The sequence below is a fragment of the Corythoichthys intestinalis genome, chromosome 11 (genome assembly GCF_030265065.1).
Source record: "Corythoichthys intestinalis isolate RoL2023-P3 chromosome 11, ASM3026506v1, whole genome shotgun sequence".
Taxonomy (NCBI): domain Eukaryota; kingdom Metazoa; phylum Chordata; class Actinopteri; order Syngnathiformes; family Syngnathidae; genus Corythoichthys; species Corythoichthys intestinalis.
The window spans coordinates 19,156,122-19,181,297 of record NC_080405.1 but is presented as its reverse complement, the minus strand read 5'-3'; the positions used below and the strand labels follow the sequence as shown (position 1 = coordinate 19,181,297).

General features: G+C 38.0%; 2 protein-coding genes across 5 annotated transcripts; one reads left to right on the top strand and one right to left on the bottom strand.

The window, feature by feature from the left end:
* The first annotated feature begins 1,514 nt into the window (after window positions 1–1,514).
* Window positions 1,515–16,302, top strand: LOC130924444 (ATP-dependent RNA helicase DDX19B-like). Of its 4 annotated transcripts, none has more exons than XM_057851020.1 (10): window positions 1,515–1,582; window positions 4,995–5,174; window positions 10,253–10,345; window positions 10,743–10,845; window positions 10,912–11,026; window positions 11,127–11,304; window positions 12,475–12,712; window positions 15,174–15,336; window positions 15,440–15,631; window positions 15,718–16,302. In XM_057851020.1, the coding sequence occupies exons 2-10, from the start codon at window positions 5,023–5,025 to the stop codon at window positions 15,777–15,779; spliced, it is 1,296 nt and encodes a 431-aa protein (XP_057707003.1). In that variant the 5' UTR covers window positions 1,515–1,582; window positions 4,995–5,022; the 3' UTR covers window positions 15,780–16,302. The 4 variants fall into 4 exon arrangements, with proteins under 4 accessions (XP_057707003.1, XP_057707000.1, XP_057707001.1 ...); XM_057851017.1 differs by having other exon boundaries at window positions 1,522–1,582; window positions 5,007–5,174; XM_057851018.1 differs by lacking the exon at window positions 1,515–1,582 and adding an exon at window positions 2,451–2,824 and having other exon boundaries at window positions 5,007–5,174.
* trpt1 (tRNA phosphotransferase 1) lies at window positions 13,717–25,144 on the bottom strand. Its single transcript, XM_057851021.1, has 7 exons — window positions 25,016–25,144; window positions 22,963–23,044; window positions 20,191–20,360; window positions 19,901–20,078; window positions 19,616–19,672; window positions 19,428–19,538; window positions 13,717–19,357 (listed from the first exon to the last, which is right to left on the bottom strand). The coding sequence occupies exons 1-7, from the start codon at window positions 25,085–25,087 to the stop codon at window positions 19,338–19,340; spliced, it is 690 nt and encodes a 229-aa protein (XP_057707004.1). The 5' UTR covers window positions 25,088–25,144; the 3' UTR covers window positions 13,717–19,337.
* Window positions 25,145–25,176: the final 32 nt, after the last annotated feature.

Here is a 25,176-nt window from a genome sequence, read left to right as displayed (position 1 = left end):
GCACTGTATGAGTTCTGAACATCGAACGGTGTGCAACATTTCAGCTCAGACATTTTATTTGTACACCTTTCCTCACTTGTGGATACTCTGAAAGCATGACGATGCTCATCAAACATCTCTGTAAACATCATGTTTGACAAAAAATAAATCTGGTCGCGACGCAGCACCGTGTTGGTCTGTTGGCTCATCAAATTCAAAATGAAGTGCAGGTGTGTGAGTCGCGGGAGGAGCTTATTTACATCTATCCTGAGTTGAGTTAACACTGATGTCACACCATTTAAATCAGAGGGTGTTAAAAATTACACTTTGGGAGTCGAAATCAACTCCAGGGCGGAGTGATTTGAATCAACAATTAAAAACAACTCCAAACACTTAACCATTACACCAGACAGTGTTAAAACAACACTTTGGGAGTAGTATTAACTCCGATTTCCATCAACTATTTAAAATGACTCCAGACACCTAACCATTACACCAGAAAGTGTTAGAATTGAGTGGTATTAACTCGGGACTGAGTTGGATAACATTGACATGATCAACTCTTTCAAATAACTCCAACACTGAACCCAATTTAAATACAATGGTGTTAAAATGACACATTGGGAGTTGAAATCAACTCTGAAATGTTTAACCCTGGAATTTCAACTCTTTAATTTTTGCTGTGCACCACCTGTTATCCACGCTGGCATCTACGGTGCCTCCCAGCAATCAATTCTCTGCTCAATAAACTTGGCAACTCTCATCTCTGTTTGCCTATTGTCTGTGTTGGGATCCCCCCACCAGTTCCGCGATCTTAAGATTTAATTTTTTTGTTCATTCTCTTTTGTGTTTCTTTTTCATTGCCAGCAAAATAATTTAATATATTACTATAGCATTTGTCATTACAATCATTTTCTGGGAGAAATTTAGCATCATGTGATAGAAATGCAGGGGTGCCAATACTTACAGAATTGCAGGGGTGCCAATACTTTTGGCCAGCACTGTATCTCAAATACTGGGATCGTGTCACACATTTTAAACAGTGGGGTGATCAAACTTTCGTTGTTGTTGCCCCCATGTTGTGTAGAGGCCTGCCCCATGACATCTGCAACATCACTAATCTAGGCCTTTTCCAAATCTAGGTTAAGAGACCCACTTTTTTAGACTAGCTTTTTCTCCTGACTAGGGTAGCCTGTTTTTTTTAGGATTTTAATGTGTTCGGATTTTATGTTTTATTTGTTGTAATGACTTTTAGAGCGATGCATTCTTTTTTTCTCCCCAATTTTATTGTATAGTACTTTCGTTTATTTATCATATACTATATTTTACTTTGTTGTCAAGGGCTTTGAGGACCCCTCAGGTTTTTGTAAAGGACTATATAATTTTGATTTGATTGTGAATTGGGTTGATGAAGCAGAGTTTTGTAAAGATGCACGTTTGAAATCTTTGATCCTAAATAAAAGGGGGATCTTTGATCCTGGTCACGTGATCTACACCCCCTTCCCCCCCCTTTTTTTTTTCTTGCTTGACTTAAATTTTGAAGCCACATGACATTTAGATCGTCAGTGTCTGAAAGTCACCGTCTACATCATATAATCCAAAAGTAAGTCATAATTTTCTTGAAAATATTCTTGGGCTCTTGGCACACGCGGTAAACATTCGGGAAATAGGCGACCTCTGCACGCGTACAGGTGTTTTTTTATTTTAATTTTATGGTTGGCTTGCTAGTGCTCCTAACTTTTTTTTTTTCATAGTATTACTGTTAGTTTTAAATCAACTTTGTGATTAGGACGCGTCGTTACGTCTGGTGTTTTACAAATGCTTGGGTCCGATTGGTACAGTAAATAAATGATTTTTTTCAGCGGAACATAAAAAAAAAAAATAATAATAATAATAATAATAATAAATAAATAAATAAACATCCATGACGCCATGGCCGAGACACGCTGCATCGAATTTCTTCTTGTCGTCCCGCATAGTGTGACATGTCCCACGTGTTCCTATGATCTATTGCTAATTACTGACCAATAGTGTTAATCATGACTGTCTGCTGCTCTTTTTTTTTACTGTGAATACGATGTTGGCCGCATGTGACACTATTACGTGGAACAAACTGATGGCCCTGACAGACGAACTTAATACATAATAGATACTTAACTGAACTCGCAATGGTTTTCACAAACTTGTCAACGGACTCCTCGCAAACAGTAACTCCCAACATTTTCATGTTTCAGAGATTCAAATCCCGATGTAAGTCATAGATGTTTTATAAACATCAGACCTGAAAATACAGTCATATGACCACACAAACTTGCAATTTCAAGTAACCCTTTGAGTCCTTTGATCACGCAAAAGTGTGGATTTCAAACTTTCAGCTTTTGGGCACTGATAGACCACAGAAAACCTGACATATGATCGTTTTAAAGCAGTAATGTGAAGTAATTTCTTCACATGCCAACTAGGGTCACAAGTAAAGTAATTAAACATTGTCCAACAAATAAAGCATGAAAAAATAATTTATATGTTGTATATTTGACAAAATAATCGCGTTTCCGAAGTTCGAGCCTGAAAGGGGACGAACCCGGAAGTGATACGTCACACCGGGAACGCGATGGCACCTCCATACATACGGCCGCCATACAAAGCCCTTCAAACAATGATTCAAACAGCGATATAAGCGATAGATCAAGCGCAAGGGAGGAAATCCAAGTTTTTGAAGAGTTGGAGGAAGAAGAGGAGATTGGAATTTTATGTTATTAGCCAGACGCTAATCAGGATGCAAACAATGTGCGTATATACTACCTGACATGGAATGGATACAAGACCCATCGAGATTACAACACTGGTAAGATATAGGCTGTTATTATTTTCATGATTTGAAGACGCAGGCATTTGCACATAATTTTATGTTTTTGTCTATCTGATGATATTGTTAAAAAAATAATAATCAGACTTCATGTTCATTTTGGCAGATCCGGCAGCTCTCGTGCATATAAAATAATAATATAAAAACATTGGGGGGAGATGAGTCGTTGTTATATCTTGACCGAGTGACCCACACGACACCTTTATTGGCTTTTACAACTTTACTCAACGTCTTGCCAAGTGACTGAACAACAACTTTTCTCTCTTTTAGTGAAGAAGTAAGGCACAAACAATAACACATCTAAATGATATGCGTACCCTCTACTGGTGAACTCCCGTATTACAACTAAATAATATCCACTATATCACAGTCACTGATGGCTTTTTCCACTTTATTGTGGCAACTATAAGAAAACAAAGTGGCGTCTAATGGCGTGAGGAAATGTAGTTTTTTCACACAAGCGAACAGATTACAAGGCACCACTTCAGTGTTGTCCCGAGACTACATTTCCCATGATTCACTGCGTGGCCTGCGCGCTCGCTGATTCGCTGCCAGACATTAAAAGCAACACTTGTCACCCGTCAGCGGCTCTCGCGAAGCAGCGAAACACAAACTAGAAGGCTATCAAGCAATCACCGTGAAAGAAACGGCGAACCGTACAAATGCAATGCAATGCTTGAAGCGTGAAGGTGGAAATACAAAATAGAAATACAAATAAATGTGCACAAACTCACCTGCGGTGTGTGTCTGCAACGTGACCGTGAATAACCGCAACGCCGACCCGCTTATGTGCACATCCACACCCCTTTCCCGATTGACAGTGGAATAACCCTTTCGGACAAGATCGTAGATGACGCACAATTTAAACACACTTAACCTAGCGAACGCAACAACAACTATGATCGGGGATAGCCTCGGCTAACGTCGCTAGCTTATACTGTTCATTCCACAACAGTTGGCAGCTCTGCTTTGACAAAGTCATCAGTCATCTATCCAAAAATCACACTTACTTTTTGGCAAATCCTTGATCATAAGCAGACCGGTTAAGGAAGCAGGCATCTTCGAAGTGTTTACAGCAGATAACACTACTCGATGATGGCATGAAATTCATTCGCTTCGTGAGAATGAAAGATGTCCATTTACGTGCCCTGCTATCCTTTGGCCACTCATACAACTTTTCGTTTGAGTGAGAACAAAACATCGCCACACACCGCTGTGGCATCTTACCGAAAAGCAATGCAACAAACTATACTGTGTTATGGCGAACTTTCCTCGCACTTCCCGGTGTGACGTAATTTCCGAAAATTGCCGAAGAAAGGCATTTTCGTTGTCAAGGGCGTTGCTATGGGTTAAACAAGGAATCTGGAAGGGTTGCGTTAAAAAAAATAATGAAAATATACTTATAATTGTTTAACCATTGATATTATTCAAAAACATGGTTGGCCAACCTTAGTTCACATTTCCCCTTTTATTTGATGGGAGACAATATGTTTATGCGTGCAAAGGTGCGCACTAGAGAGCGCTCATGCTCTAAGGACGTGACGGCTGATGCTTAATTTCTCAGTATTCGGAATTTGATGATTTTGGTGTATTGTCTGTCCTAATATGGTAATGTGATAGGTTATAGTATAACAATAACAGTTCCTATAAATTGTGTTGTGCTGAGAAAAATATACCAAGCAAGACAACCATTACTGTGGGTATGTTAAACATTTTTACATGGTATTAAGAGACCAAAAGTCAAAGGGGGAGAAAAACGGCCAAAAAATAACCAATAAAGGCTCAGGGTTAAAAAGCATTTGGAAAATGGCAGCAGTAACTGTCTCCAATGTTGAAATTGAAAATAATGAACACCCTTGTCTTCATATACAGACCATGTTTGGCTAACCGTGCGAAGCTGAAAATTCGACAAACTTGAGTTTTTTGCTGCTTAAAATGTTTAGAAATTCCAGAATTTTCACTTAATTTAATGTTTATGTATATTTTATGTTTGTCTTATTATTTTCATTCAATAACTTTTATTACTTGGACTTGAGTGATTTTTTTTTTTAAGGCTACGTTTATTCTAACTTGAGTAATATTATACTGAAGTCATGCTTTTCTTACTTGAGTATAATTTTTAGCTACTCTACCTACCTCTGGATAATAGCTTGTTTTCCAGGAAATTTTGAGACGGGATGGAAGGTGACAAAGTGGATCCGGCTGAAGTATCCCTGGTCAACAAAATGATCCGCCTCGCTCTAAAGAGGACTACGAGTGAGATCGAGGTCGTCAGGAGGGACCCCAACTCACCGCTTTTCTCCGTTAAGACATTCGAGGAGTTGTGCCTGTGAGTCACCCATCTCTCCATAGGCCATTTCAAAGGCCTTGTTACCTCTAAGTCTATTTCAGTCCATCAATGGCACGACCAAATACACTTCCAAAAAAACAAGTAATTAACAGAGCAGAAATCTTGTCAGCTGAACCTTAAATTTTCCCAAAGCACATTCGACACGAGAATATTTTCAAAAGGCAAACTGCCAAACAAAATGTAATATAACTGATACTCGTTGTTGGTTGGTCAAAATCTTGACTGGTCAGGAAATTTAAAATAAGAGAAAAGTCTTATTGAAGTTAGTCTTATGACTGAAGTGTACAATGCTGATATCTGACCCCCCACCCCCTTCACCCCCCCCACCCCAAAAAAAAATTGGGCCGTGACAACATATCCATATGATGATACATTGCGATAGCAGAGCTGTAACGATGCAAATATTCACGATTCGATTCGTATCACGATTCTTGACCCACAATTCGATACACAAAATGAGTTTTTTCTATGTCAAAAGTATTTTATTTAAAAATTGTTTATACTAACATTTAAATCAATGCCATAGATCACCTATACATTGAACACTAATAGGAAAGCAAAATAAATAAATAAATATAGATTAGGGCTGTCAAAATTAACGCGCGGTAATTAATTTTTTAAATTAATCACGTTAAAATATTTGACGCAATTAACGCACATGTCCCGCTGAGACAGCATTCTGCCTTTTGGTAAGTTTTAAAGCAAGGCTTTTTGTGCTAACAGCGAACTCTTGTGGTCGCTTTGCGACATGGTTTATTGTTTACTTGCCAGTTCAATATGGCTGCACGACGTCTCTGTTGTGCTTATATGATCCTTGGACAAGATTTGTGTGTAAATATGGTTGTTGTAAAGAATGTACATATTATGTTAATAAGCTAAATGTTATATTTTTTGTATGAGACGCCTTTTGTTTATGTTTAGTGAACCTGTATAGTGTGCTAAGCTAACGTTGTTGCTAATGCAATGCTTGTGTACTTTTTTTTGGTAGTTTTACGACGGTCTAAAGAGGACAATGGTTTGAGGCCATTTTATTAATAAATCAGATGAAAAAGGAAGAAGTCTGATTATTAAGGCGTCGTTCACTAGCTGTCTAGCTTTGGAAAAAGTAGACACTTCGGAGTGAGGGCAGCATAGACAGATTTAAATGACAGTAGAGTGAAATGCCCACGACAGTCCTTATGTACCGTATGTTGAATGTATATATCCATATGGTGTCTTATCTTTCCATTCCCACAATTTATTTCACAGAATATATATATAATTCACAGAAAAATATGGCATATTTTATAGATGGTTTGAATTGCGATTAATTATGATTAATTAATTTTTAAGCTGTAATTAACTCGATTAAAAATTTTGATCGTTTGACAGCCCTAATATAGATGTAACAATTCTCCCAAAAAATGATGGTTTATGGGGAAGGAAAAAAAGGATTTTACCATAACCAAAAATGATTTTGAAAAACATTTTCTCTGCATATTTGAAACTAGAACCCCTTTTTAACACCATTAATGAACAGAAGTTACTGCTTTATAACAAAATGAATGTCTGTCCCTGAAAATGCGTCCAAGAAAACTGCATTGATTATGAAGCACACATTGATCGTTTTCTTCCAGGGTGCGGGTAAGTCTAAACTTGACATCTCATCCCATTTCGTTGCAAGTTGATTTTAACTCTTCTTGAACGTGTGTGTGTGTGTGTGTGTGTGTGTGTGTGTATACAGTGGTACCTCTACAAACAAAGTTAATTCGTTCCAGGACTTTGTAAGTTGAAATGGTCGTATGTCGAGCAGGATTTTCCCATAAGAATACATTATAATTGCATTGATTCGTTTCACAGCCCGAAAACCTACACTAAATCCTTAATAAATACTGCTGTTCCTATTGCAAATAACAATTACAAAGAGCAAAACAAATACATTATAAAAATCGGAATAATATATAATAATAGTAATATTAATAATAATACCTGTAATAATGTAACAAATCGGGTTATAATGTGGCAGTCGTATTTGGTGTGGTGTATCTGAACCCACCGCGGGGTTGAGGGCAGAGTGAGAGAGTGCAGTTGAGATAGTATTCCTTTCACTTTTAACGTCTTATTGTTGCGGGTTGTTGGCGTGATTTTTTGCACAAGTTTTGAAATAAATGATTAAAAACCTGACGAAGCTGGCGATCTCTTTGGCGATGGTTGTCACCTTTACTTATAAAGACTGGCAAACGGAGGTTGGAGGAGTATTGTCAAGCAGTCACAGACACGTGCCCCACGCTCATATTTTTCCATTGGTAAGCCTCACCTTTTTTCTTTTTTCACCACCTGCTTTAACATTTTTGGAAGCAATGTTGATTTCTCTCACAAGAAAATCCGCCATGTGTGCGTCTTGCGGGAAAACAATGAAATTGCGACGCTGTCATAAATCGTCATATTTCGAGCATTTCGTCGGATGAAGAAACAAATGGAGAGTCAAATTTTACGTCGGATGTCGAAAAGATTGTGTGTCGAAGCGATCGTATGTCGAGGTACCACAGTACTATACTTTCGTCTCACACCACGAGAGAGGATCATCACTGAGTTTTGCAATTTTGATTTAAATGTGCCTCCTTTTGCAGGCTTAAAAAGCTTCTGCCAATAACTGATGCATCGTTTTAAAATGTGTCTCTGTTTAGTAGAATAGACAAACAAGTAGATAACCTATTTTTCTCTCAAATTATTATATTATAGAATATCGTAGATTGATTACCTGACCCATATATCGATAATTAATGTACTGTATCACCATATATCATGTATATGTATCACCAGTCGTATCGTGAGGTACCCCGAGGTTACACCCCATAATTATATCAATTCACTAAAGTGAATGACTGTGGATAGGCCTATAGTTTCTTAAATTCTTAATGACGTGACTTTGCAGTATACTATGAATCTGTGCGCATATGCATTTCAGCTATTGATCAGGGATTTTAAAAAATCTTTAAAAAGTAAATTACTGATCTTGATAATATATCTAAAAAAGGCATTGAAATTTGACTGGTAGGTCTTAAATTCCTTAAATGTTCAATTGCACTGCATTGCGTTAAACTGCATCTTTGTCCAAGCAGCAAAGAAAAACCTTGTGCCTGTTAATGCAAATAAATGTGTTTTCTGACCTTTTTTGTGAGGTCAGCAATGGAAATTTGTCCTAGAAATGGTAAAATGTCTTCGGAGCCATTGCGTAATTTCTTGCTGATGCAAATGAATAAAACAAAGTCTGTGTAATTGTAAATCTCACTTGTTGAAAGTTGTAATTCCTAACTATTTTCACTTGCTTTGGTTAGAAAAACACACAATCTTTTAGTGCAATCACAAATTTGACAGAGAATTGGTTGAAGAGTGAACACTACTATTCACGCGGCGTGAGGGCACGAGTCCTGCCACGAATGAACGAACGAACGGATGGACGGACGACAGAATATAGGTTCTTGAAAATGTGCAAATGCCAAACCAGTGCAGTAGTCCCAAATATTGTATACAAAGTATGTCTTATGCCAATGCCGTTATCATACAGTACAACCCCCACTCCTTTCCTGTAGAGCAGGGGTCCCCAAACTTTTTCCTGTGAGGGCCACATAACTTTTTCCTTCTCTGATGAGGGGCCGGGTCAGTTTGTAACAGAAAAAGTGTGACGATTGCAGGAGTGTCTAAATGTAAAAATGTATTGTTTTCAGAAAGCAACAATCAAATAACCCTTTCTGAATTCTTCACGGAACAAAAGTAAATAAAATAAAAATTATAATATAATACAATATAATATATAGGGCTGTCAAAATTATCGCGTTAACGGGCGGTAATTCATTTTTTAAATTAATCACGTTAAAATATTTGACGCATTTCACGCACATGCCCCGCTCAAACAGATTAAAATGACAGCATAGTGTCATGTCCATTTGTTACCTGTGTTTTTTGGTGTTTTGTCAACCTCTGCTGGAGCTTGGGTGCGACTGATTTTATGGGTTTCAGCACCATGAGCATTGTGTAATTATTGTGTAATTATTGACATCAACAATGGCTACTAGTTCATTTTTTGTTTGAAAATTTTATTAAAACGAAAACATTAAGAGGGGTTTAATATAAAATTTCTATAACTTGTACTAACATTTATCTTTTAAGAACTACAAGTCTTTCTATCCATGGATCGCTTTAACAGAATGTTAATAATGTTAAAGGGCATCTTGTTGATTTATTGTTATAATTAACAAATACAGTACTTATGTACAGTATGTTGAATGTATATATCCGTCTTGTGTCTTATCTTTCCATTCCAACAATAATTTACAGAAATATATGGCATATTTTATAGATGGTTTGAATTGCGATTAATTACAATTAATTAATTTTCAAGCTGTGATTAACTCGATTAAAAATTTGAATCATTTGACAGCCCAAAATATAATATAATATAATATAATATAATATAATATAATATAATATAATATAATATAATATAATATAATATAATAATAACACTATTATTTAAATAGATTATAACCAAATAACTCTCTCTGGGTTTTTCACAGAAAAAAGCCAGGAAATAAATAACACTATTGGGAGAAAAAAAAAAAAAGGATTTGTGTACACTCTACCCCTTTCTATCACTTAGCTTATAGACTCCCCCACTTCCTTCCCCCTCTTTCCCTGGTTAACAGGCCCCCCACATGGTGTCAACCGGAAATACATTTAGCTGACGATAGCACCAACATATTAGTAGTTAGTGTAGTTAGGCGTTCAATGTATTTCTTGTTGTTGTTTGTGTTTCTTCTCTTTCTTGTGTTTCTTTTCTTCTGTTCCCCCATAAGCCTGTCCTGCTCGCTGCTTTGTTATAATAAACGAGGTGTGTTGAATGATCACAATGGGAGTATGTCAGACTCTCAATTTGAAACATTAAAACTGTTCAGACTATCCGGGCACTTAGATTTCCATTCTCCATGTCAAACAGCTGAACAGGACGGGTTTAAAGAAAAAAAAATTGTTCAGGGGGTAATGTTTGCTATCTATGTTTTTTCCCATTGCATGAATAGGAAACCGGAGCTGTTGATGGGTGTCTATGGCATGGGCTTTAACAGACCTTCTACGATTCAGGAGAAAGCTCTGCCTCTGATGCTAGCACAGCCGTAAGTCTTTTTTTTTTTTTTTTGCAGTAAAAATATTTGCTCCACTTAAAATGGGATGACTGTTTTTTTTTTTTTTTTTTTTTTTTTTTAAGTTTTTTCTTTTAATTGATTTCTTACCAAGGTCGAGCTTTAATTTCAGCTCAATTTTATGCATAAAGGTACTTTATTGGGAAGATTGATTGCACAATAGGTGCCTTCTGATTCTCAATGAATGAAGAAGGCATAAGAAAATTTGTGATGGCCTAACCACCTGTTTAACAAGTAATATTTTTAAGTACATGGAGTGGGGCTTGGTTTTTCTCAAACTACGGTTTCTTACTGACTCGTGAGTTTTGGAAAATCAGTCAAACTTCATTCAACTTAAAATTAACACTTGAACTTTTTGGGGGGGTTCCAGACCTCAGAATTTGATCGCCCAGTCACAGTCTGGCACAGGCAAAACTGCTGCCTTTTCTCTGGCAGTGCTCAGCCATGTGAACTCCGCCCACAAGTGGACTCAGGTAAGCCGAGCCATATGACCTGCTGATATTTTCATTGATTGACTATGTTTTCGATTTTCTTACTAGGCTCTTTGTATCGCGCCTACATACGAGCTTGCCTTGCAGACTGGACAAGTGATTGAGCAGATGGGCAAACACTGCCCCGAAATCAAACTAGCATACGCCCTTAGAGGCAATAAAAGTAAGAGAGTTCAATCAATTTTTCTACAATCAAATCTACAATCTTTTATGCCACACGTCTGATATTAACGAGTTTGCCTTGTCACTTGGTTTTTGCTTAGTGGTGCCAGGGAAGCCTTTACAAGAACAAATTGTGGTGGGAACACCTGGCACCATCCTGGACTGGTGCAAAAAGTGGAAAATAATCGATTTAAAAAAGATAACCCTTTTTGTCTTGGATGAGGCTGACGTGATGATCGCCACTCAAGGTCATCGTGACCAGAGCATCCGCATTCATAGGTAAGGCTCATCACGGACATGTAAATACTGTAGATTAATCAATAATTGGATTGTTTGTTAGCAGTGTAAAACCTTTTTTTTAATGCATCCCACTGCCAGATACCATTGTCTTGTTTACACTTTGGGAAAAGTGGCCTCCATCTTTTTCATCATCAGATAAGACGAAGATTGAACATACGGAGTGTGACACATTCAAACAATTGGCTTTAAATCGAAGTTTAACGAATGTAAATTATTTTGTTCAAAACAAATGTTACCCACTTGTTGCATTTAAACAAAGTAATAAATCAACAGCATTAATGGAGCCTCAGGGTGGGAACCTATAGGTACCTCACAGAATGGCTGGATGATTTAGTGTTCACATATAGTGCTACCATACTACAGTGGTACCTTGGCATACGATCATATCGACATACAGTTCTTTCGACATCCGACTGAAAATTGGACTCGTCATTTTCCTCAAAATATTCGAAATACGACGATTTATGACAGCTTCACAATATTTTTTTCCCGCAAGACGAACGCACAGCAGATTTTCTTGTGAAAGAAATCAACATGTGTCCCAAGAAGGTTAGTGCAAATGGTGTAAAACAGAAAAAGGTGACACTTACCATTGAAATTAAGAAGGAAATGTTGGAGAAAAATACAGCTGCCGTCCGATGCTAACAAAAACATGAAAAAAAACCATTATATTACATTATTATTTTTGTCATTATTATTTTGATTGATTTATTTTGCTATGTGTAATTTTACCAGCAGTATTTGCTAAGGATTAGCGTAGGTTTTATGGACTGTGGAACAAATTAATCGAATTATAATGTATTCCTCTGGGAAAATCACGCTCGACATGCAACCATTTCGAGTTACAAACCAGGGCCTTGAATGAATTATATTCATATGTCGAGGTACCGCTGTATTTGCATAAAATTTTATATAGATGCACAACATGTATATGCTAAGACCGTTAAAAGAAAAAACATTCCTGGAAAATAAAAAATATACCGTCTCTGAGGGGCCTACACATTTTGAGTGCAGTATTTTTACTGTTATCACATTTATAGCTTAGGAAAAAAATTAAAAATCTGAGAATTAAAAGAAGTAACATACTTAAATTCCAAAATTGAATTGCTAGACGATACGCCTCAACAATATATGCTCATACAACTATAGGCAGCTGTCAAAAGACTGCCAGATGCTCTTCTTCTCTGCGACCTTTGAAGAGGCGGTGTGGAAGTTTGCAGAGTTGATTGTTCCCGATGCCAACATCATCCGACTGCGTCGTGAGGAGGAGACTCTGGACAACATCAAGCAGTTTTATGTCTTCTGCGGGAGCAAGGAGGAAAAGTTCACCTTTCTGTGTGACCTCTACGGGAGTATGACTGTGGCACAGGCCATGATCTTCTGCCGTGTAAGTAACAACCAGTGTTGTTTTTGGCAGCCCTTTTCATCTTTTGGACAAAAATACTTATTAGTCTTAGTCATATTTTAGTCATTTCAAAATGTGTTTGTCTGTGTCGAGTTTTAGTTGAATTACTCAAAATGTTTTCGTCTGTAAACTTCAAAATTTTTAGTCCGTGAATACATAAAAAGTTATCAACGATTTCGAATGAAGATTGAGAGATGAGCACATAATGTAATTGTAGAGTCTACAAGGACATCACCATCTTCGTGATAATAAGAAACACTCAGCAGGAAAACTACATTATTTTCAATTGATTAAACCAAGGGCGTAGATTTGCATAGGGACGGCAGGGACATAATACTAGCAACTTTTCAGGATGCTGAAATTGTCCCCATCAACTTTTAAGCCCCCTTAATTACATTATATAATGAGTTCACTTATATGGGTAATTTAGATTGTTTTCCCATATGTTGTAAGGCTAGAATAGACTCTACCATTATTAGGTGAACTATTTACATTATGTTCAGACTTACATTTATCCTTTTTCAATTGCTGAATGTACCGGTCCATTTTTTCCCCTCAAACGCACGTTTGATTGGCTGATGACTTGACCCCTCGACGCACACTCACACAACCCCGCTGACAGAAATACAACATGCCGCCTCCTCCTCCACCCCCTTCGAAGAGGAGGGATATTTGAAGTTTTTTTTTCAGCCAGCAGAAGCCACTGTAAGTAATGTAAAAAGACATCAATGTTGTGGAGGTGAGGTGTGGAGGAAAATCACTAATTTTGCTACTAAAATCCGACCTGCATCAGAGTTAGCATCACATTAATCTGTGTGAACTTGCTAACCTGCAAAACTACTGCGGTCAGGCCAGCCACAAGGAACAACGAAGTCAAGCTAGCCGTCCCTCATTTGGATCATTGTTTGCATTATATGCATGACCATAATGCACAGGTGTCAAACCGATTCCAGAAAGGGCCAAGTGGGTGCAGGTTTGCTTTCCAACCAATGAAGAGGACCTTTTTTCACCAATCAGATCTTTTACATGTGTAATCAGTTAAACTTTGTCAGGTGCTGCTTGCTTCAGTAGGAAGTTTATTGGTTAAACTCTCTGCACGGTATCGGTTGGAACAAAATCCAGCACCCACTCGGCCCTTTCTGGAATCGGTTTGACACCTGTGCCGTAATGCAACGCATTGGCTTCAGAGTGCAAGTCCCCGAGAGTGGGTCCACTTCAGAGGGACACTGACATGGACATGAACTGACATGGATAATAAATCTGTGAAATGAAATCGCACATCCAAATTTCATGAGAGTACTCTGGTTCGAGTCTTGGGGTAGTCTAGAATTCCTCAGATGTAGATCGGTCCTTGGACATCTCTGATTTTTTTTCATGAACTTTTTTCCAGGTCTTTTTTACATTACAATACTTTAGTTTGAGTCTTGGGGTGCTCCAGTGTCCCCCAGAAGTGGACCCATTCTTGGATAGCTCCTCATTTTTTTAATAAAGGGGCTTGCACTTCAAAACGTTTTTTTTTTTTTAGTTGTTTTTTAATACAAAGGTTTGAATCGAATGTTGTATCACGTGAACCAATACACATAAAAGTCAGTATAAGTCAATACAGATTTATTTTGCTTTGATCACTTTGCCTATCAATAAATTAGGTTCATATTGGTGAGAAATGTTGCCCAGACCCCCGTTCAATAATCTATTTGGTCTCATTAATGTCCTGTCCCCTGCAAAAAGTGTACATGCAGGTTATGCCGTTATATCGTCCCTACCAATATTGAGACCAAACCTACAACCTTGAGTTAAACTTACCTGGATGCCATGAACTCTATATATATATATAAAAAAAAAAAAATTCCCAAGAGTTTAAGATGACATCACCACACTAAATCCTAATGCTAACGCAAACGCTATGCTAACAATACAAGTTACATTCAGTGTGTGATGATCACTCAGCCCAGACCTTCAAAGGCTAAAGCAACGTGGCACTTCTAGCCAAGATAAACAAAATTTCCCAAGCAGCACCTGACGTTTTACAAAAGGCAACTGGAGCCTAGAGAGGATACCCGTGACTAAGCGTGTGTGTGTGTGTGGCGCAGCACACCACGAGTGACATGACCAAACACCGCTACAATGCGTGCTAACTACACATACGATAAGAAAATGTCCCACATCATGAACTTGTGACGGAACCTATGGCGCATTATCATTTCGTTCTCGTTAGACGAAAACTGGCATCCCTCTCATGTTTGAGTCCAAGACATGTTTTTAGCTCGTCACTGTCACGAAAAAAATTGTTCTTTGACGAAATATTTTCATTCTTGTCATCGTTGATGAAAACAACAATCACTCCATATAAATGTTGCGTATATTTGAACAAGATCATTTTTGTTAGGTCGTTTTACTCTTTAGCTGCATAATGAATTTTTTTTTTTTTTTTTTAATGATGTAGACTTGTAAGACTGCGGCTTGGCTGGCTGCTAACCTGACAAAGGAAGGCCACAGCATCGCATTGCTGAGTGGGGAATTAACTGTGATGCAGAGAGCGAATATCATTCAACGCTTTCGAGATGGCAAGGAGAAGGTTCTTGTCACAACAAATGTTTGTTCAAGGGGTAAGACAAGTCCAGTGCTAAATTGCGAAGATAAAATAATTTAAAAAAATAAGTAAGCAAATATTATTAAGATTGCAAAAATGTTGTTGCTGTTTGTCCCAAGGCATTGATGTGGAACAGGTGTCTCTGGTGGTCAACTTTGACCTCCCCGTGGACGTGGACGGCAAAGCCGATAACGAGACGTACCTTCACCGGATTGGCCGAACAGGACGTTTTGGGAAACGAGGGTTCGCCATCAACATGGTGGACAGTGACGCAGGCATGGATGTCATCGAACAAATTGAGATTCACTTCGGTACTTTTCTCTTACCCCGCTGGTAATATAAAGAAGGTGAACATCAGAATATTTACATTTCTTTTTGTCTTTCTTGATTTCCCCAGGCAGGAAGATCCAAAAATTGGAATTGGAAAATGTGGAAGCAATTGAGAAAGACCTCAAATAAATAAGACATATTTTTAACATTAATGATGCACTTTTGAATTTTTCCGAGAAGAAAATTTCTATTCCAGCTGTTTAAACTGTGCATGCTTAATTTTGTTGTTCTGCATTTGCACGGTTTTCATTTTTCTTAGTTGTTTGTACATCTTTGAGTTTGAACATCTTTGAGTTTGAATATTCTGGAGAGCTGATTGATAGATTTTGATAAATATACGGTTGCCTTTAAAGTATGGTCTAGTTCCTTCTGCTCTAACTGTGTATGAACTCATTTGATGATGGAGCAGGTTTAGCGGTCTCAGACTAATTTTAACGAAAACATGACCTAGATTTATATATCTAGCAAATTGGACTGCTTATACATTAGATGTGTAACAATAGCACTAACATTTCCACTCCTGTCCTGTCCTCTAATAAAATATTACCCCCCAAAATGTTATTAATACTGCAGTGCAACTTTGAGTATGTTTTTTCTCTGTGCCTTTTTTTCGCTTGTCTGAAAGTTATTTTTTCACAACATTAAAATTTTATGAGAGCTAGCAGTTGGGATTTTATTTCATTAGCTGTACAATCGAAGCCATAATTCTCAGTGAACAAAAATGGTATGCATCTCAACATTGCATGTTTCCAAATTATGCTTCTCTAATTTATAATCACTTTAGCCTTTTTTTGCCTCTATAGTAAATGTGAAAAACATTTAACATTTGAGTTCTAAATACATAACACACTCCGAATGAAAACATTACTGAACACAATCTTACAAGCTCAACTTATAGGCTATTAGAGAATTCAGTGAGAAAACAAACAGCTGCAACACCAAATGTTTAAAAATAAACACCTTTAATCAAATTTAGCCTGTTTCATCTTGTGTTCACATCAAGGGCGTAGGTTTGCATAGGGACAGCAGGGACATAACACTATCAACTTTTCAGGATGCTCCAATTGCCCCCATCAACTTTTAATCAGCCTTATTTGCAATATATAATGACATCAGTTATAAAGGTAATTTAGATTGCCTCCCCATATGTTGTAAGGACAGAACTGACCCTACGATTATTAAGTGAATTACAGTACTTTCATTATGTTCAGACTTACATTGACCCCAGGGGTCGCGTGAAGCGAATATTTTCCGTCGTTGACCGGTTTTTTAAAACGGTGACGGAAAAAACTGAAGTCCATCCGTCATTTTGACAGGTTGCAATTCACACCCCAGACCACAGGGTGGCGAGTGAGCATATTAATTAGCTATTGTCTTTCTTGATGCATGACGTCGCTGGCCTTTCTCGGAAAAATGTCAAGGCAACTGAGTGTTTGCCTGGCACGGCCAGACTGTTCTCCCTGTATTTTTCAAACACTAAGAGAAAAGTCTGAGACACAGCCTCTCGAGTAGGTACAAAATCAATCGACAAATCAGATTTGTTTATTTGCGTGACGTGTTCTTCACGAGCAACGTCACTCTTGCGCGCCGAAAATCATCTCTACATCAACACGGATGGCGACGGGAGAGCCGAGAATATGTTCCAATCCGCGGTAAATTCAGTTTTAAATTAGCTAAAACACATCGACATGAGTCATTGACAACAGTGTCTCGCGCTAGCCATGTTGAATAAACTCCGTTCTCCTCGTATGTTTACTTCCGCGCGCAAGTCCCTCGTCCTGCCCTCGTCGCTTTGCTAACGGCACGTCTGCCCGTCGCTGATTGGTGCACTCCGCTGTCTGTTTCCCTCTTGTTAAGCTTGTTCGGACGGAATATTAATTAAAAATGAATGAAAACTAAATACTATTGAATATGTCATTATTATCAGTTTAAAAATGTAAGTGACGGGTAAAAATAGATTATGACCGGATTTTTATGACACTGTCAGTCAAAATGACAGACAACGAAAAAGTCTAGCGCAACCTCTGATTGACCCGTTTTCACTTGCTGACTGTACCAGTCCATTTTTTCCCCTCAAACACAAGTTTGATTGGCTGATGACTTGAACCCACCCACACTCACACACACACACACACACACACACACACGCATTCACAGCCCGAAAGAAATACAACATGCCACCTCCTCTGCCCTCTTCGAAGACGAGGGATATTAGAGTTTTTTTTCCCCACCACCAACAGCAACAGTAAGTAATGAAAAGAGACATCAATATTGTTGAGGTGGGAAACACACCACTAATTTTGCTACTATAAGTCCAACCTGCATCAGAGTTACATTAATCTGCGAATTTCTCGAACTCAAGGAGTGTAAGCTGCTTTGAGAGAAATATCTCCCTGTATGTTTTCTACTGTTAACGTTAATTAAACTAAGAAATGTAGGAAACAGAGGTTTACTTCTTTTCCCCAGTTTTCAGATTTATGTGGTCTTAAAGCAGCCCAAAGGAGCTTTCATTTTTTTGTCGAGTTTGGCTGTGCTTCTGGATAAAAACAGTAGCTTTACCTGAAGGAAGGTTCCATTTTCATTTATTTTTGTTATTCACTGCCCAAGTTTTTTTTGTCATATTTAATTTATTTAGACAGACGATTTTGAATGGTATTAAGAAAAACACTTATTTTTTTGCATTCCTGGATAGTAAAGAGGTGATTAACAAGTTTGTATTTCTTGTGTATGTTAATATAATTTGTGTTCAAATATTGCAATTTAAATTTGCTAATAAAATCCAGACATTTATTCTGGAAGTTTTCTAAATCTTTCTTTTTTAGTTTTTGAAAACAAAGGTTTGAATCAAACGGTTTATCACCTGAACCAATACATATGCACTACAAAAACCCACCTCCTTGAAACTGGAAAAAAAAAATGTTCCATTGTATTCCGTGTAAATATACTAAAAATAAGTGAAATTATCTGCCAGTGCTTCAAGCCTATTTTACTCAGATTTCTTGATATAAGAAAAATAGCTAGCTGAAATTAAGCTTAACAAACTTATTTTAAGCAAAAGGTCTGGTTATTTAATCTTTTAAAAAATGTTTGTCAGAAATGTTCTTAATTCAGGAATGGAATGGATATTGTTCAAAACATTTGAAAGCATTTTTTTTTCTTGATTTAGGGGGAAAAAAGACCAACTTTTAGATGTATGGGCTTAACAAGAACAAATAGTAATAATGCTTAATGTGGAAGAATCTGACGCATTAATCTGTTAACTAGCCATTAACACTCAAAACAAGATGGAGAATCTACCAATATTGAGACCAAACCTATGCCCTTGGTTCACATTGATGTCAAAGCATCTCATTCCACTGCAATATGCATCAAAATGCTGCACATTCATCTCCGGTGTCTAGTTTTGAGAGAAATTTTTGGAAAACAATACAAATTGTGGGTCCATTTAAATAAATGTTACAAACTTGGGCAACACGATGGTTTTCAGTTCAAATCCTGGCCTTGAAGTGTTTAAAAAGTTCTGTCTCTGCTTGCGTAGGCTTTGTGCAGGTAACCCAGCTTCCTTCCAAATTCCAAAAACATGCATTAGGTCCATTCAAAACTCAAAAAATAATGTATCACGGCCAGAATATGAAAAAAGGATTTTTGGATGGACTTTCTAAATAGTTGATCAAGCTTTAGCTGGCATCACATTGGCAGGATACTCCCTAAAAGAGGGGGATATGTCTGATCATCATCAAAAATATACTTACTTGATCGACGTTATAAATGTCTTACTTGTAGGCTTGAGTCGTAAGGCTTGACTGAAGTACTCCGGAGGTAGTTTTCCCTCTACGTTTCCTGATGTCAACAAAACATGGTTCTCTGACCAAAAGAACTCAATTCCATCTGTACAATCAAATTCAGTCATATAAGTTACTTAGTTGGATAACTACCACATGTCATTCACTTGTGTGTAATCTTACCAGCTAGAGCTTTGGGTACATTGATAAAAATAGCGAGATCACAGTCTCTTCTCATTCCTAATGGAAATTGCAAAATAAATAAACATTGGAATCTAAACGCTTGATGACTTTTGGTGATGTTGCAGATTTGCATCATACATAAAATTATATGTATTTAATCATTAGTAATTATTTTAATTAACTTTCTCAACTTGATTTCGCATCTATTTAAAAGCAAAAACACAAGTGAAACATATATAATTTAAAAAAATGTTGCCATCAAGGCGTTAAACACCAATTGCGAACCACTTATTACGCCATCTTCCTGAGGAAAGCCTGGGGCCAGATGAATGTGCATCCTCCTCATACGACTCAACCCCTGCTGCTTGATGGAGCTCCAGTTCCGCATGTAGGTGCCGTGAACAGCCTCAACAGGACAGTCGGGAGAACCAACCAACACTGGCTTAAGCTCCAAATCCGTTAACTGGCCAGATACATCCAAGCAATGAAACACTCCACAGTTAATGAGTACAAATCAGATATGTCAAGGAAATTACACATCCCAGCCATGCAAATTGATTGACTTCACCACGCACCTGCACTGTGTGTCCCTGATTGGCTCGAATCTGCAAGCGGCAATTTTCCGGGTGAGGACTAAGCTTAAAACGCTGTTTGTCATTTTGGGCCACCACTCTCTCAATATCCTCCAGTTTGTATGACCTGAACTGTGGGTGAGCCAGGATGTCCTCCACAAACACATAGCCATCTATGAAGAGTTACAACATGAGCTAGGGATACATGACAGTATCATCTGTCACTGCCAGAGGTGGGTAGAGTAGCCAAAAATTTTACTCAAGGAAAAGTAGTTTCTTCAAAATAATATTACTCAAATAAAAGTAAAAGTAGTCATCCAAAAAATGTATTTAAGTACAAGTAAAAAAGTATTTGGTGAAAAGCAATGCGTAACATTATGAGTAACTTCTTAAGATGTTTGATTTATTTTTTTAAACAACGTTTTTTTTTTTTTTTCTCTCAGCACCAAGTTATCTATATGAATGATTACTATACTGTACTATAACATATTACATAACCACATTGAGCCAAAGAAATACAACAACATAAAACATTGAATTCCAGCAAGACAAAAGAATCTACAGACATTAAACATGATTTATCCAAAGCGCACGGGTACCCTCTTGTGTACAAAACATGTTATAAATATTTCCTATTATAAAATTAAAGGATCATGTCTCAAGTTTTCCGTGGTCAGTCAGTGCCAAATAAAAACTGGGAGAGATATTAAAAGTCCGCGCTTTTCATGTCATGTTGACGGTGGCGCTCTATTATGTCAAATATTTCATTTTTTTATGGTGCTTTAAAGACGCCACGTGATTGAACAGGCCGTCGTGATCATAGAACGGCAAAGCTTAAGTCTAAATGGTATAATAGAGTCATGGTTATTATTGCGACGTCTCACTGGTGAAACTGGTTGAGCCACTGTTGGCGTCTCTGGCAACAAAAAAAAAGAAGTAAAATCAGTATTTCTGCCTTTAGTGTAGCGGTTGTGGCGAATGCAGCGAAAGCACTTGTGCTGGGACCCGGGCTCGACACCACTTGCATTAGTGCCTGTTGGTGCGAACATTTGCATGGGGACCGTTGCTGCCTGACTAGCAGCAAAGCATGTATGCCTTACCTTTTTCATGTGAGCGTCAAGTGCTTTACAGCCCACTGTTCTCAACTTGATGTCTTTTCGACATAGTTTGCATCACACTTCATATTCTGACGTTGTTTTAAAAGGGATCCACGGATCGCAAGACATGTAGTTCTTAAAAGATAAATGTTAGTACAAGTTATAATAATTGGATATTAAAACCCCTCTTAATGTTTTCGTTTCAATAATATTTGTAAATTTATTTTAACTAATAGGTCGGCATTATTGTTGACGTCACACTAAAAAAAACAAAAAAACGTTTCACTCTTTAATTATGTAAGGCTGTGATTTAAATACGCCACAAGGTGTCAATGGCGAGTTTTAAATTAATTAGGAATCAAGCCAATGAGTGTGTTTTGTCCCTTGACTCACGCCGTAGTTTTCCTTTTATGCACAATGGAGTGTAGGCAGAGAGACAGTTGAGTGGACAGAGGCGTTCAGATTCGTAGCTCAGACCGCCCCGTTTATTGGCATAACCTTCAGCAACTCCTCACAACAAACATAAGTATCACATAGTGAAAATACAACAAAAATAATCTTCATATCTCTCAAAAAATAATGTTCATAAAAAGAAAAGTGCTTAAATCTGTATTAATGAGACCCTATTCTCTATGCTCACCATTCTGAAGCTAATGCGAATGCTATGGTAATGCTAGGAGTTACATTTAGCATGTGATGATCACTGAGCACCAACCTTTAAAGGCTAAAGCAGCATTGCAAATTCTCTCTTGCCATAATAAGAAAACAAATCTTACTGTGTTTCCAACTAGTAAGATGGAGCGCAGCCTAGCTTTAGACACATCCTAAACTCCGGTGAGGAGAGTGAGGGAGAGGCGCAGTACATCTCACAAGTGACACGACCCAAACACTGCTACGATGCAAGCAGGCGTACTCCACGTACAATGAACGAAAATGTCACGCATTGTGAACATATTACCGAAATTATGTCGCATTTAGTCTCGTTGTCGTCTCGTCAGATGAAAACTGGCATATGTCTTGTTATTTTCTAGTCTCCCAAGCCACGTTTTGAGCTTGTAATCGTGACGCCATCGTCATGAAAAAAATTGTTCGTCAACGAAATCATTTCGTTATCGTCATTGCTGATGAAAACAACACAGATTAGAAAATTTTGTGGGACTGCAGTGATTTCACTGGGGTTAAACCCATCGTCTGGAAATTTAATACTGATCATTTAATATTATCCAGATTTTCAATTAAAGAACATTTTAGGACTTTTTAAGTGCCCGCGTGAGCCTCGAAAGAGCTCTGAGAAATGTAACGCTGAACCGATATGAGGTCAAAATGATCCCATACCGCAGAGTGCTTTGCTTTATTATCCTGTTCTAGAATTTTAGAGTGGCTCAGTGGCGGGGTTGCTTCAGAAGTTGTTGTTTTAATCAAATCCATCCCATTGGCGGCTGGCAGATGCACTTCCTTACATACAGTACTTGCGACAGTTTGACAGCTTGCCTGGCAAGCGATTTAGTGACTGCATCGGTCACGTGACTTTTTCCCAAAACGATATATGCACTGAAATGAGATTTCGCCTAGTGAGCTCAGCGGATGCGCTGATGCATCAGTATGGCTCCCTCCATCTCTTGTATCTACTATTTTTGGCCACTCAGTACACAACGAGAAACAGCTGTTTTTAACTCACCTGAATGTAACTGTAGACCCATCTGATTGGCTCCATGGCGCAGCGCATAGGATAACGATTTGGATAACTTGACATCTCTATCCTGTGAGTGGAGAGCATGTCAGTTATGTAATATACACAACCCTGCAATTCTGTCAGATGATGCCTAATTATTCCCAGAAAATGATTGCAATTACAAATGCTAATGTAGTAATATTTTCATTTATTTTGCTTGCAATGGAAAAACACAATACAGAATGGAAAAAAAATTCATCATTATCATTTTACACAAAACTCCAAAAATGGGCCAGACAAAAGTATTGGCACCCTTTGAAAAATCATGTGATGCTTCTCTAATTTCAATTTGTGTAATTAACAGCCCCTGTTACTTACCTGTGGCACATAACAGGTGGTGGCAGTAACTAAATCACACTTGAAGCAAGTTAAAATGGATTAAAGTTGACTTAACCTCTGTCCTTGTGTGTGCCACATTGAGCATGGACAAAAGAAAGAAGACCAAAGAACTGTCTGAAGACTTGAGAAGCAAAATTGTGAGGAAGCATGGGCAATCTAAAGGCTACAAGTCCATCTCCAAAGACTCGAATGTTGCTGTGTCTACCGTGCGCAGTGTCATTAAAATAAAGAACCTTGACTAACATCCAAACAAGTTCAAGCTGTCCTACATTCCAAGTGTACAACAATGTCAACCTGTACTATCCGTCGGCGTCTGAATGAAAAGGGACTCTATGGTAGGATACCCAGGAAGACCCCACTTCTGACCCAGAGACATAAAAAAAGCCTGGCTGGAGTTTGCCAAAACTTACTTGGGAAAGCCTAAACCGTTTTAGAAGAATGTTCTCTGGTCAGATGAGACAAAAGTACAGTTTTGGGGAAAACGCAACAACAAAGAGTTGACAGGAAAAAAACGAGGGCCTTCAAAGCAAAGAACACGGTCCCCCCCAGTCAAACATGGCGGTGGTTCCCTGATGTTTTGGGGTTGCTTTGCTGCCTCTGGCACTGGACTGCTTGACCGTGTGCATGGCATTATGAAGACTACCAAAACAAATTTTGCAGCATAATGTAGGGCCCAGTGTGAGAAAGCTGGGTCTCCCTCAGACATCATGGGTCTTCCAGCAGGACAATGACCCAAAACACACTTCAAAAAGCACAAGAAAATGGTTTCATACAAAGCACTGGAGACTTCTAAAGTGGCCAGCAATGAGACCAGACCTGAATACCATAGAACACCTGTGGAGAGATCTGAAAATGGCAGTTTGGAGAAGGCAACCTTCAAATCTTAGAGACCTGGAGCAGTTGGCCAAAGAAGAATGGTCTAAAATTCCAGAAGAGCATTGTAAGAAGCTCATTGATGGATACCGGAAGCGATTGTTCGCTGTTATTTTGTCTAAAGGTTGTGCTACCAAGTACCAAGCTGAGGGTGCCAATACTTTTGTCCGGCCCATTTATGGAGCTTTGTGTTAAATGATCATGATTAAATCTTTTTTATTCATTCTCTTTTGTCTTTTTTCATTGCAAGCAAAATAAGTGAAAATATTACTGTCAAAGCATTTGTAATTTCAATCATTTTCTGGGAGAAAGTGAGAATTATCTGACAGAATTGCAGGGGTGCCAATACTTTTGGCCAGCAGTGTTCAACATTTTCTCCCTATTTTATAGACTTAGTTTGACCTAAAACACGATGACATTTAGCAAATATTTTCTGAATGAGTAGGATGTCAAATCGTAAATTTTTAATGTAGCGTCTAATTTTAGCAAAACCAAACTTTTACCTTTTTAGCAGTTTTTCATTATGTGTTAGTGTAGTGCTGGTGTTAAAGCTGACAAGTGTAATAGAATGGAGGAACAATTTAAGCTTGTTGGGGCCATATTTAATTATATTTTCATAATTTGCTGCGGATCAATAAAAACTGGGCCACCCCTGATGTAATGTAAACGAAAACTGACAGTAAAGATGCATTTCTTAATTTTGTACATGAATGCATTCGCTTCATATACGAGTACTTCTGCTCAGAGGTTTTACCACCTCTAATAAAAGCAAGTAGCCGCAACTCACCTCGGTAACACCACGACTCCCTCTATGTCCTCTTCTCCCTACTTTGTCCATTTTTTGAGACCGACAAATCATTCGATTGGCAGTCCCTTTCAATGTTTTTCTCGGCGAGAAAGAGAGTAGAGACTGATCACATGGCCGCAGGAAGCAACGTCACGTGACAC

Coding starts and splice junctions, on each gene's coding strand:
- LOC130924444 (XM_057851020.1), top strand. CDS start 5,023: ATGGAAGGTGACAAAGTGGATCCGGCTGAAGTATCCCTGGTCAACAAA. Junction 11,305..12,474: donor CAGAGCATCCGCATTCATAG/GTAAGGCTCATC, acceptor ATACAACTATAG/GCAGCTGTCAAAAGACTGCC. Junction 15,337..15,439: donor AACAAATGTTTGTTCAAGGG/GTAAGACAAGTC, acceptor GTTTGTCCCAAG/GCATTGATGTGGAACAGGTG.
- trpt1 (XM_057851021.1), bottom strand. CDS start 25,087: ATGATTTGTCGGTCTCAAAAAATGGACAAAGTAGGGAGAAGAGGACAT. Junction 23,045..25,015: donor GGAGTCGTGGTGTTACCGAG/GTGAGTTGCGGC, acceptor CTCCACTCACAG/GATAGAGATGTCAAGTTATC. Junction 19,358..19,427: donor CTTACGACTCAAGCCTACAA/GTAAGACATTTA, acceptor CCCCTCTTTTAG/GGAGTATCCTGCCAATGTGA.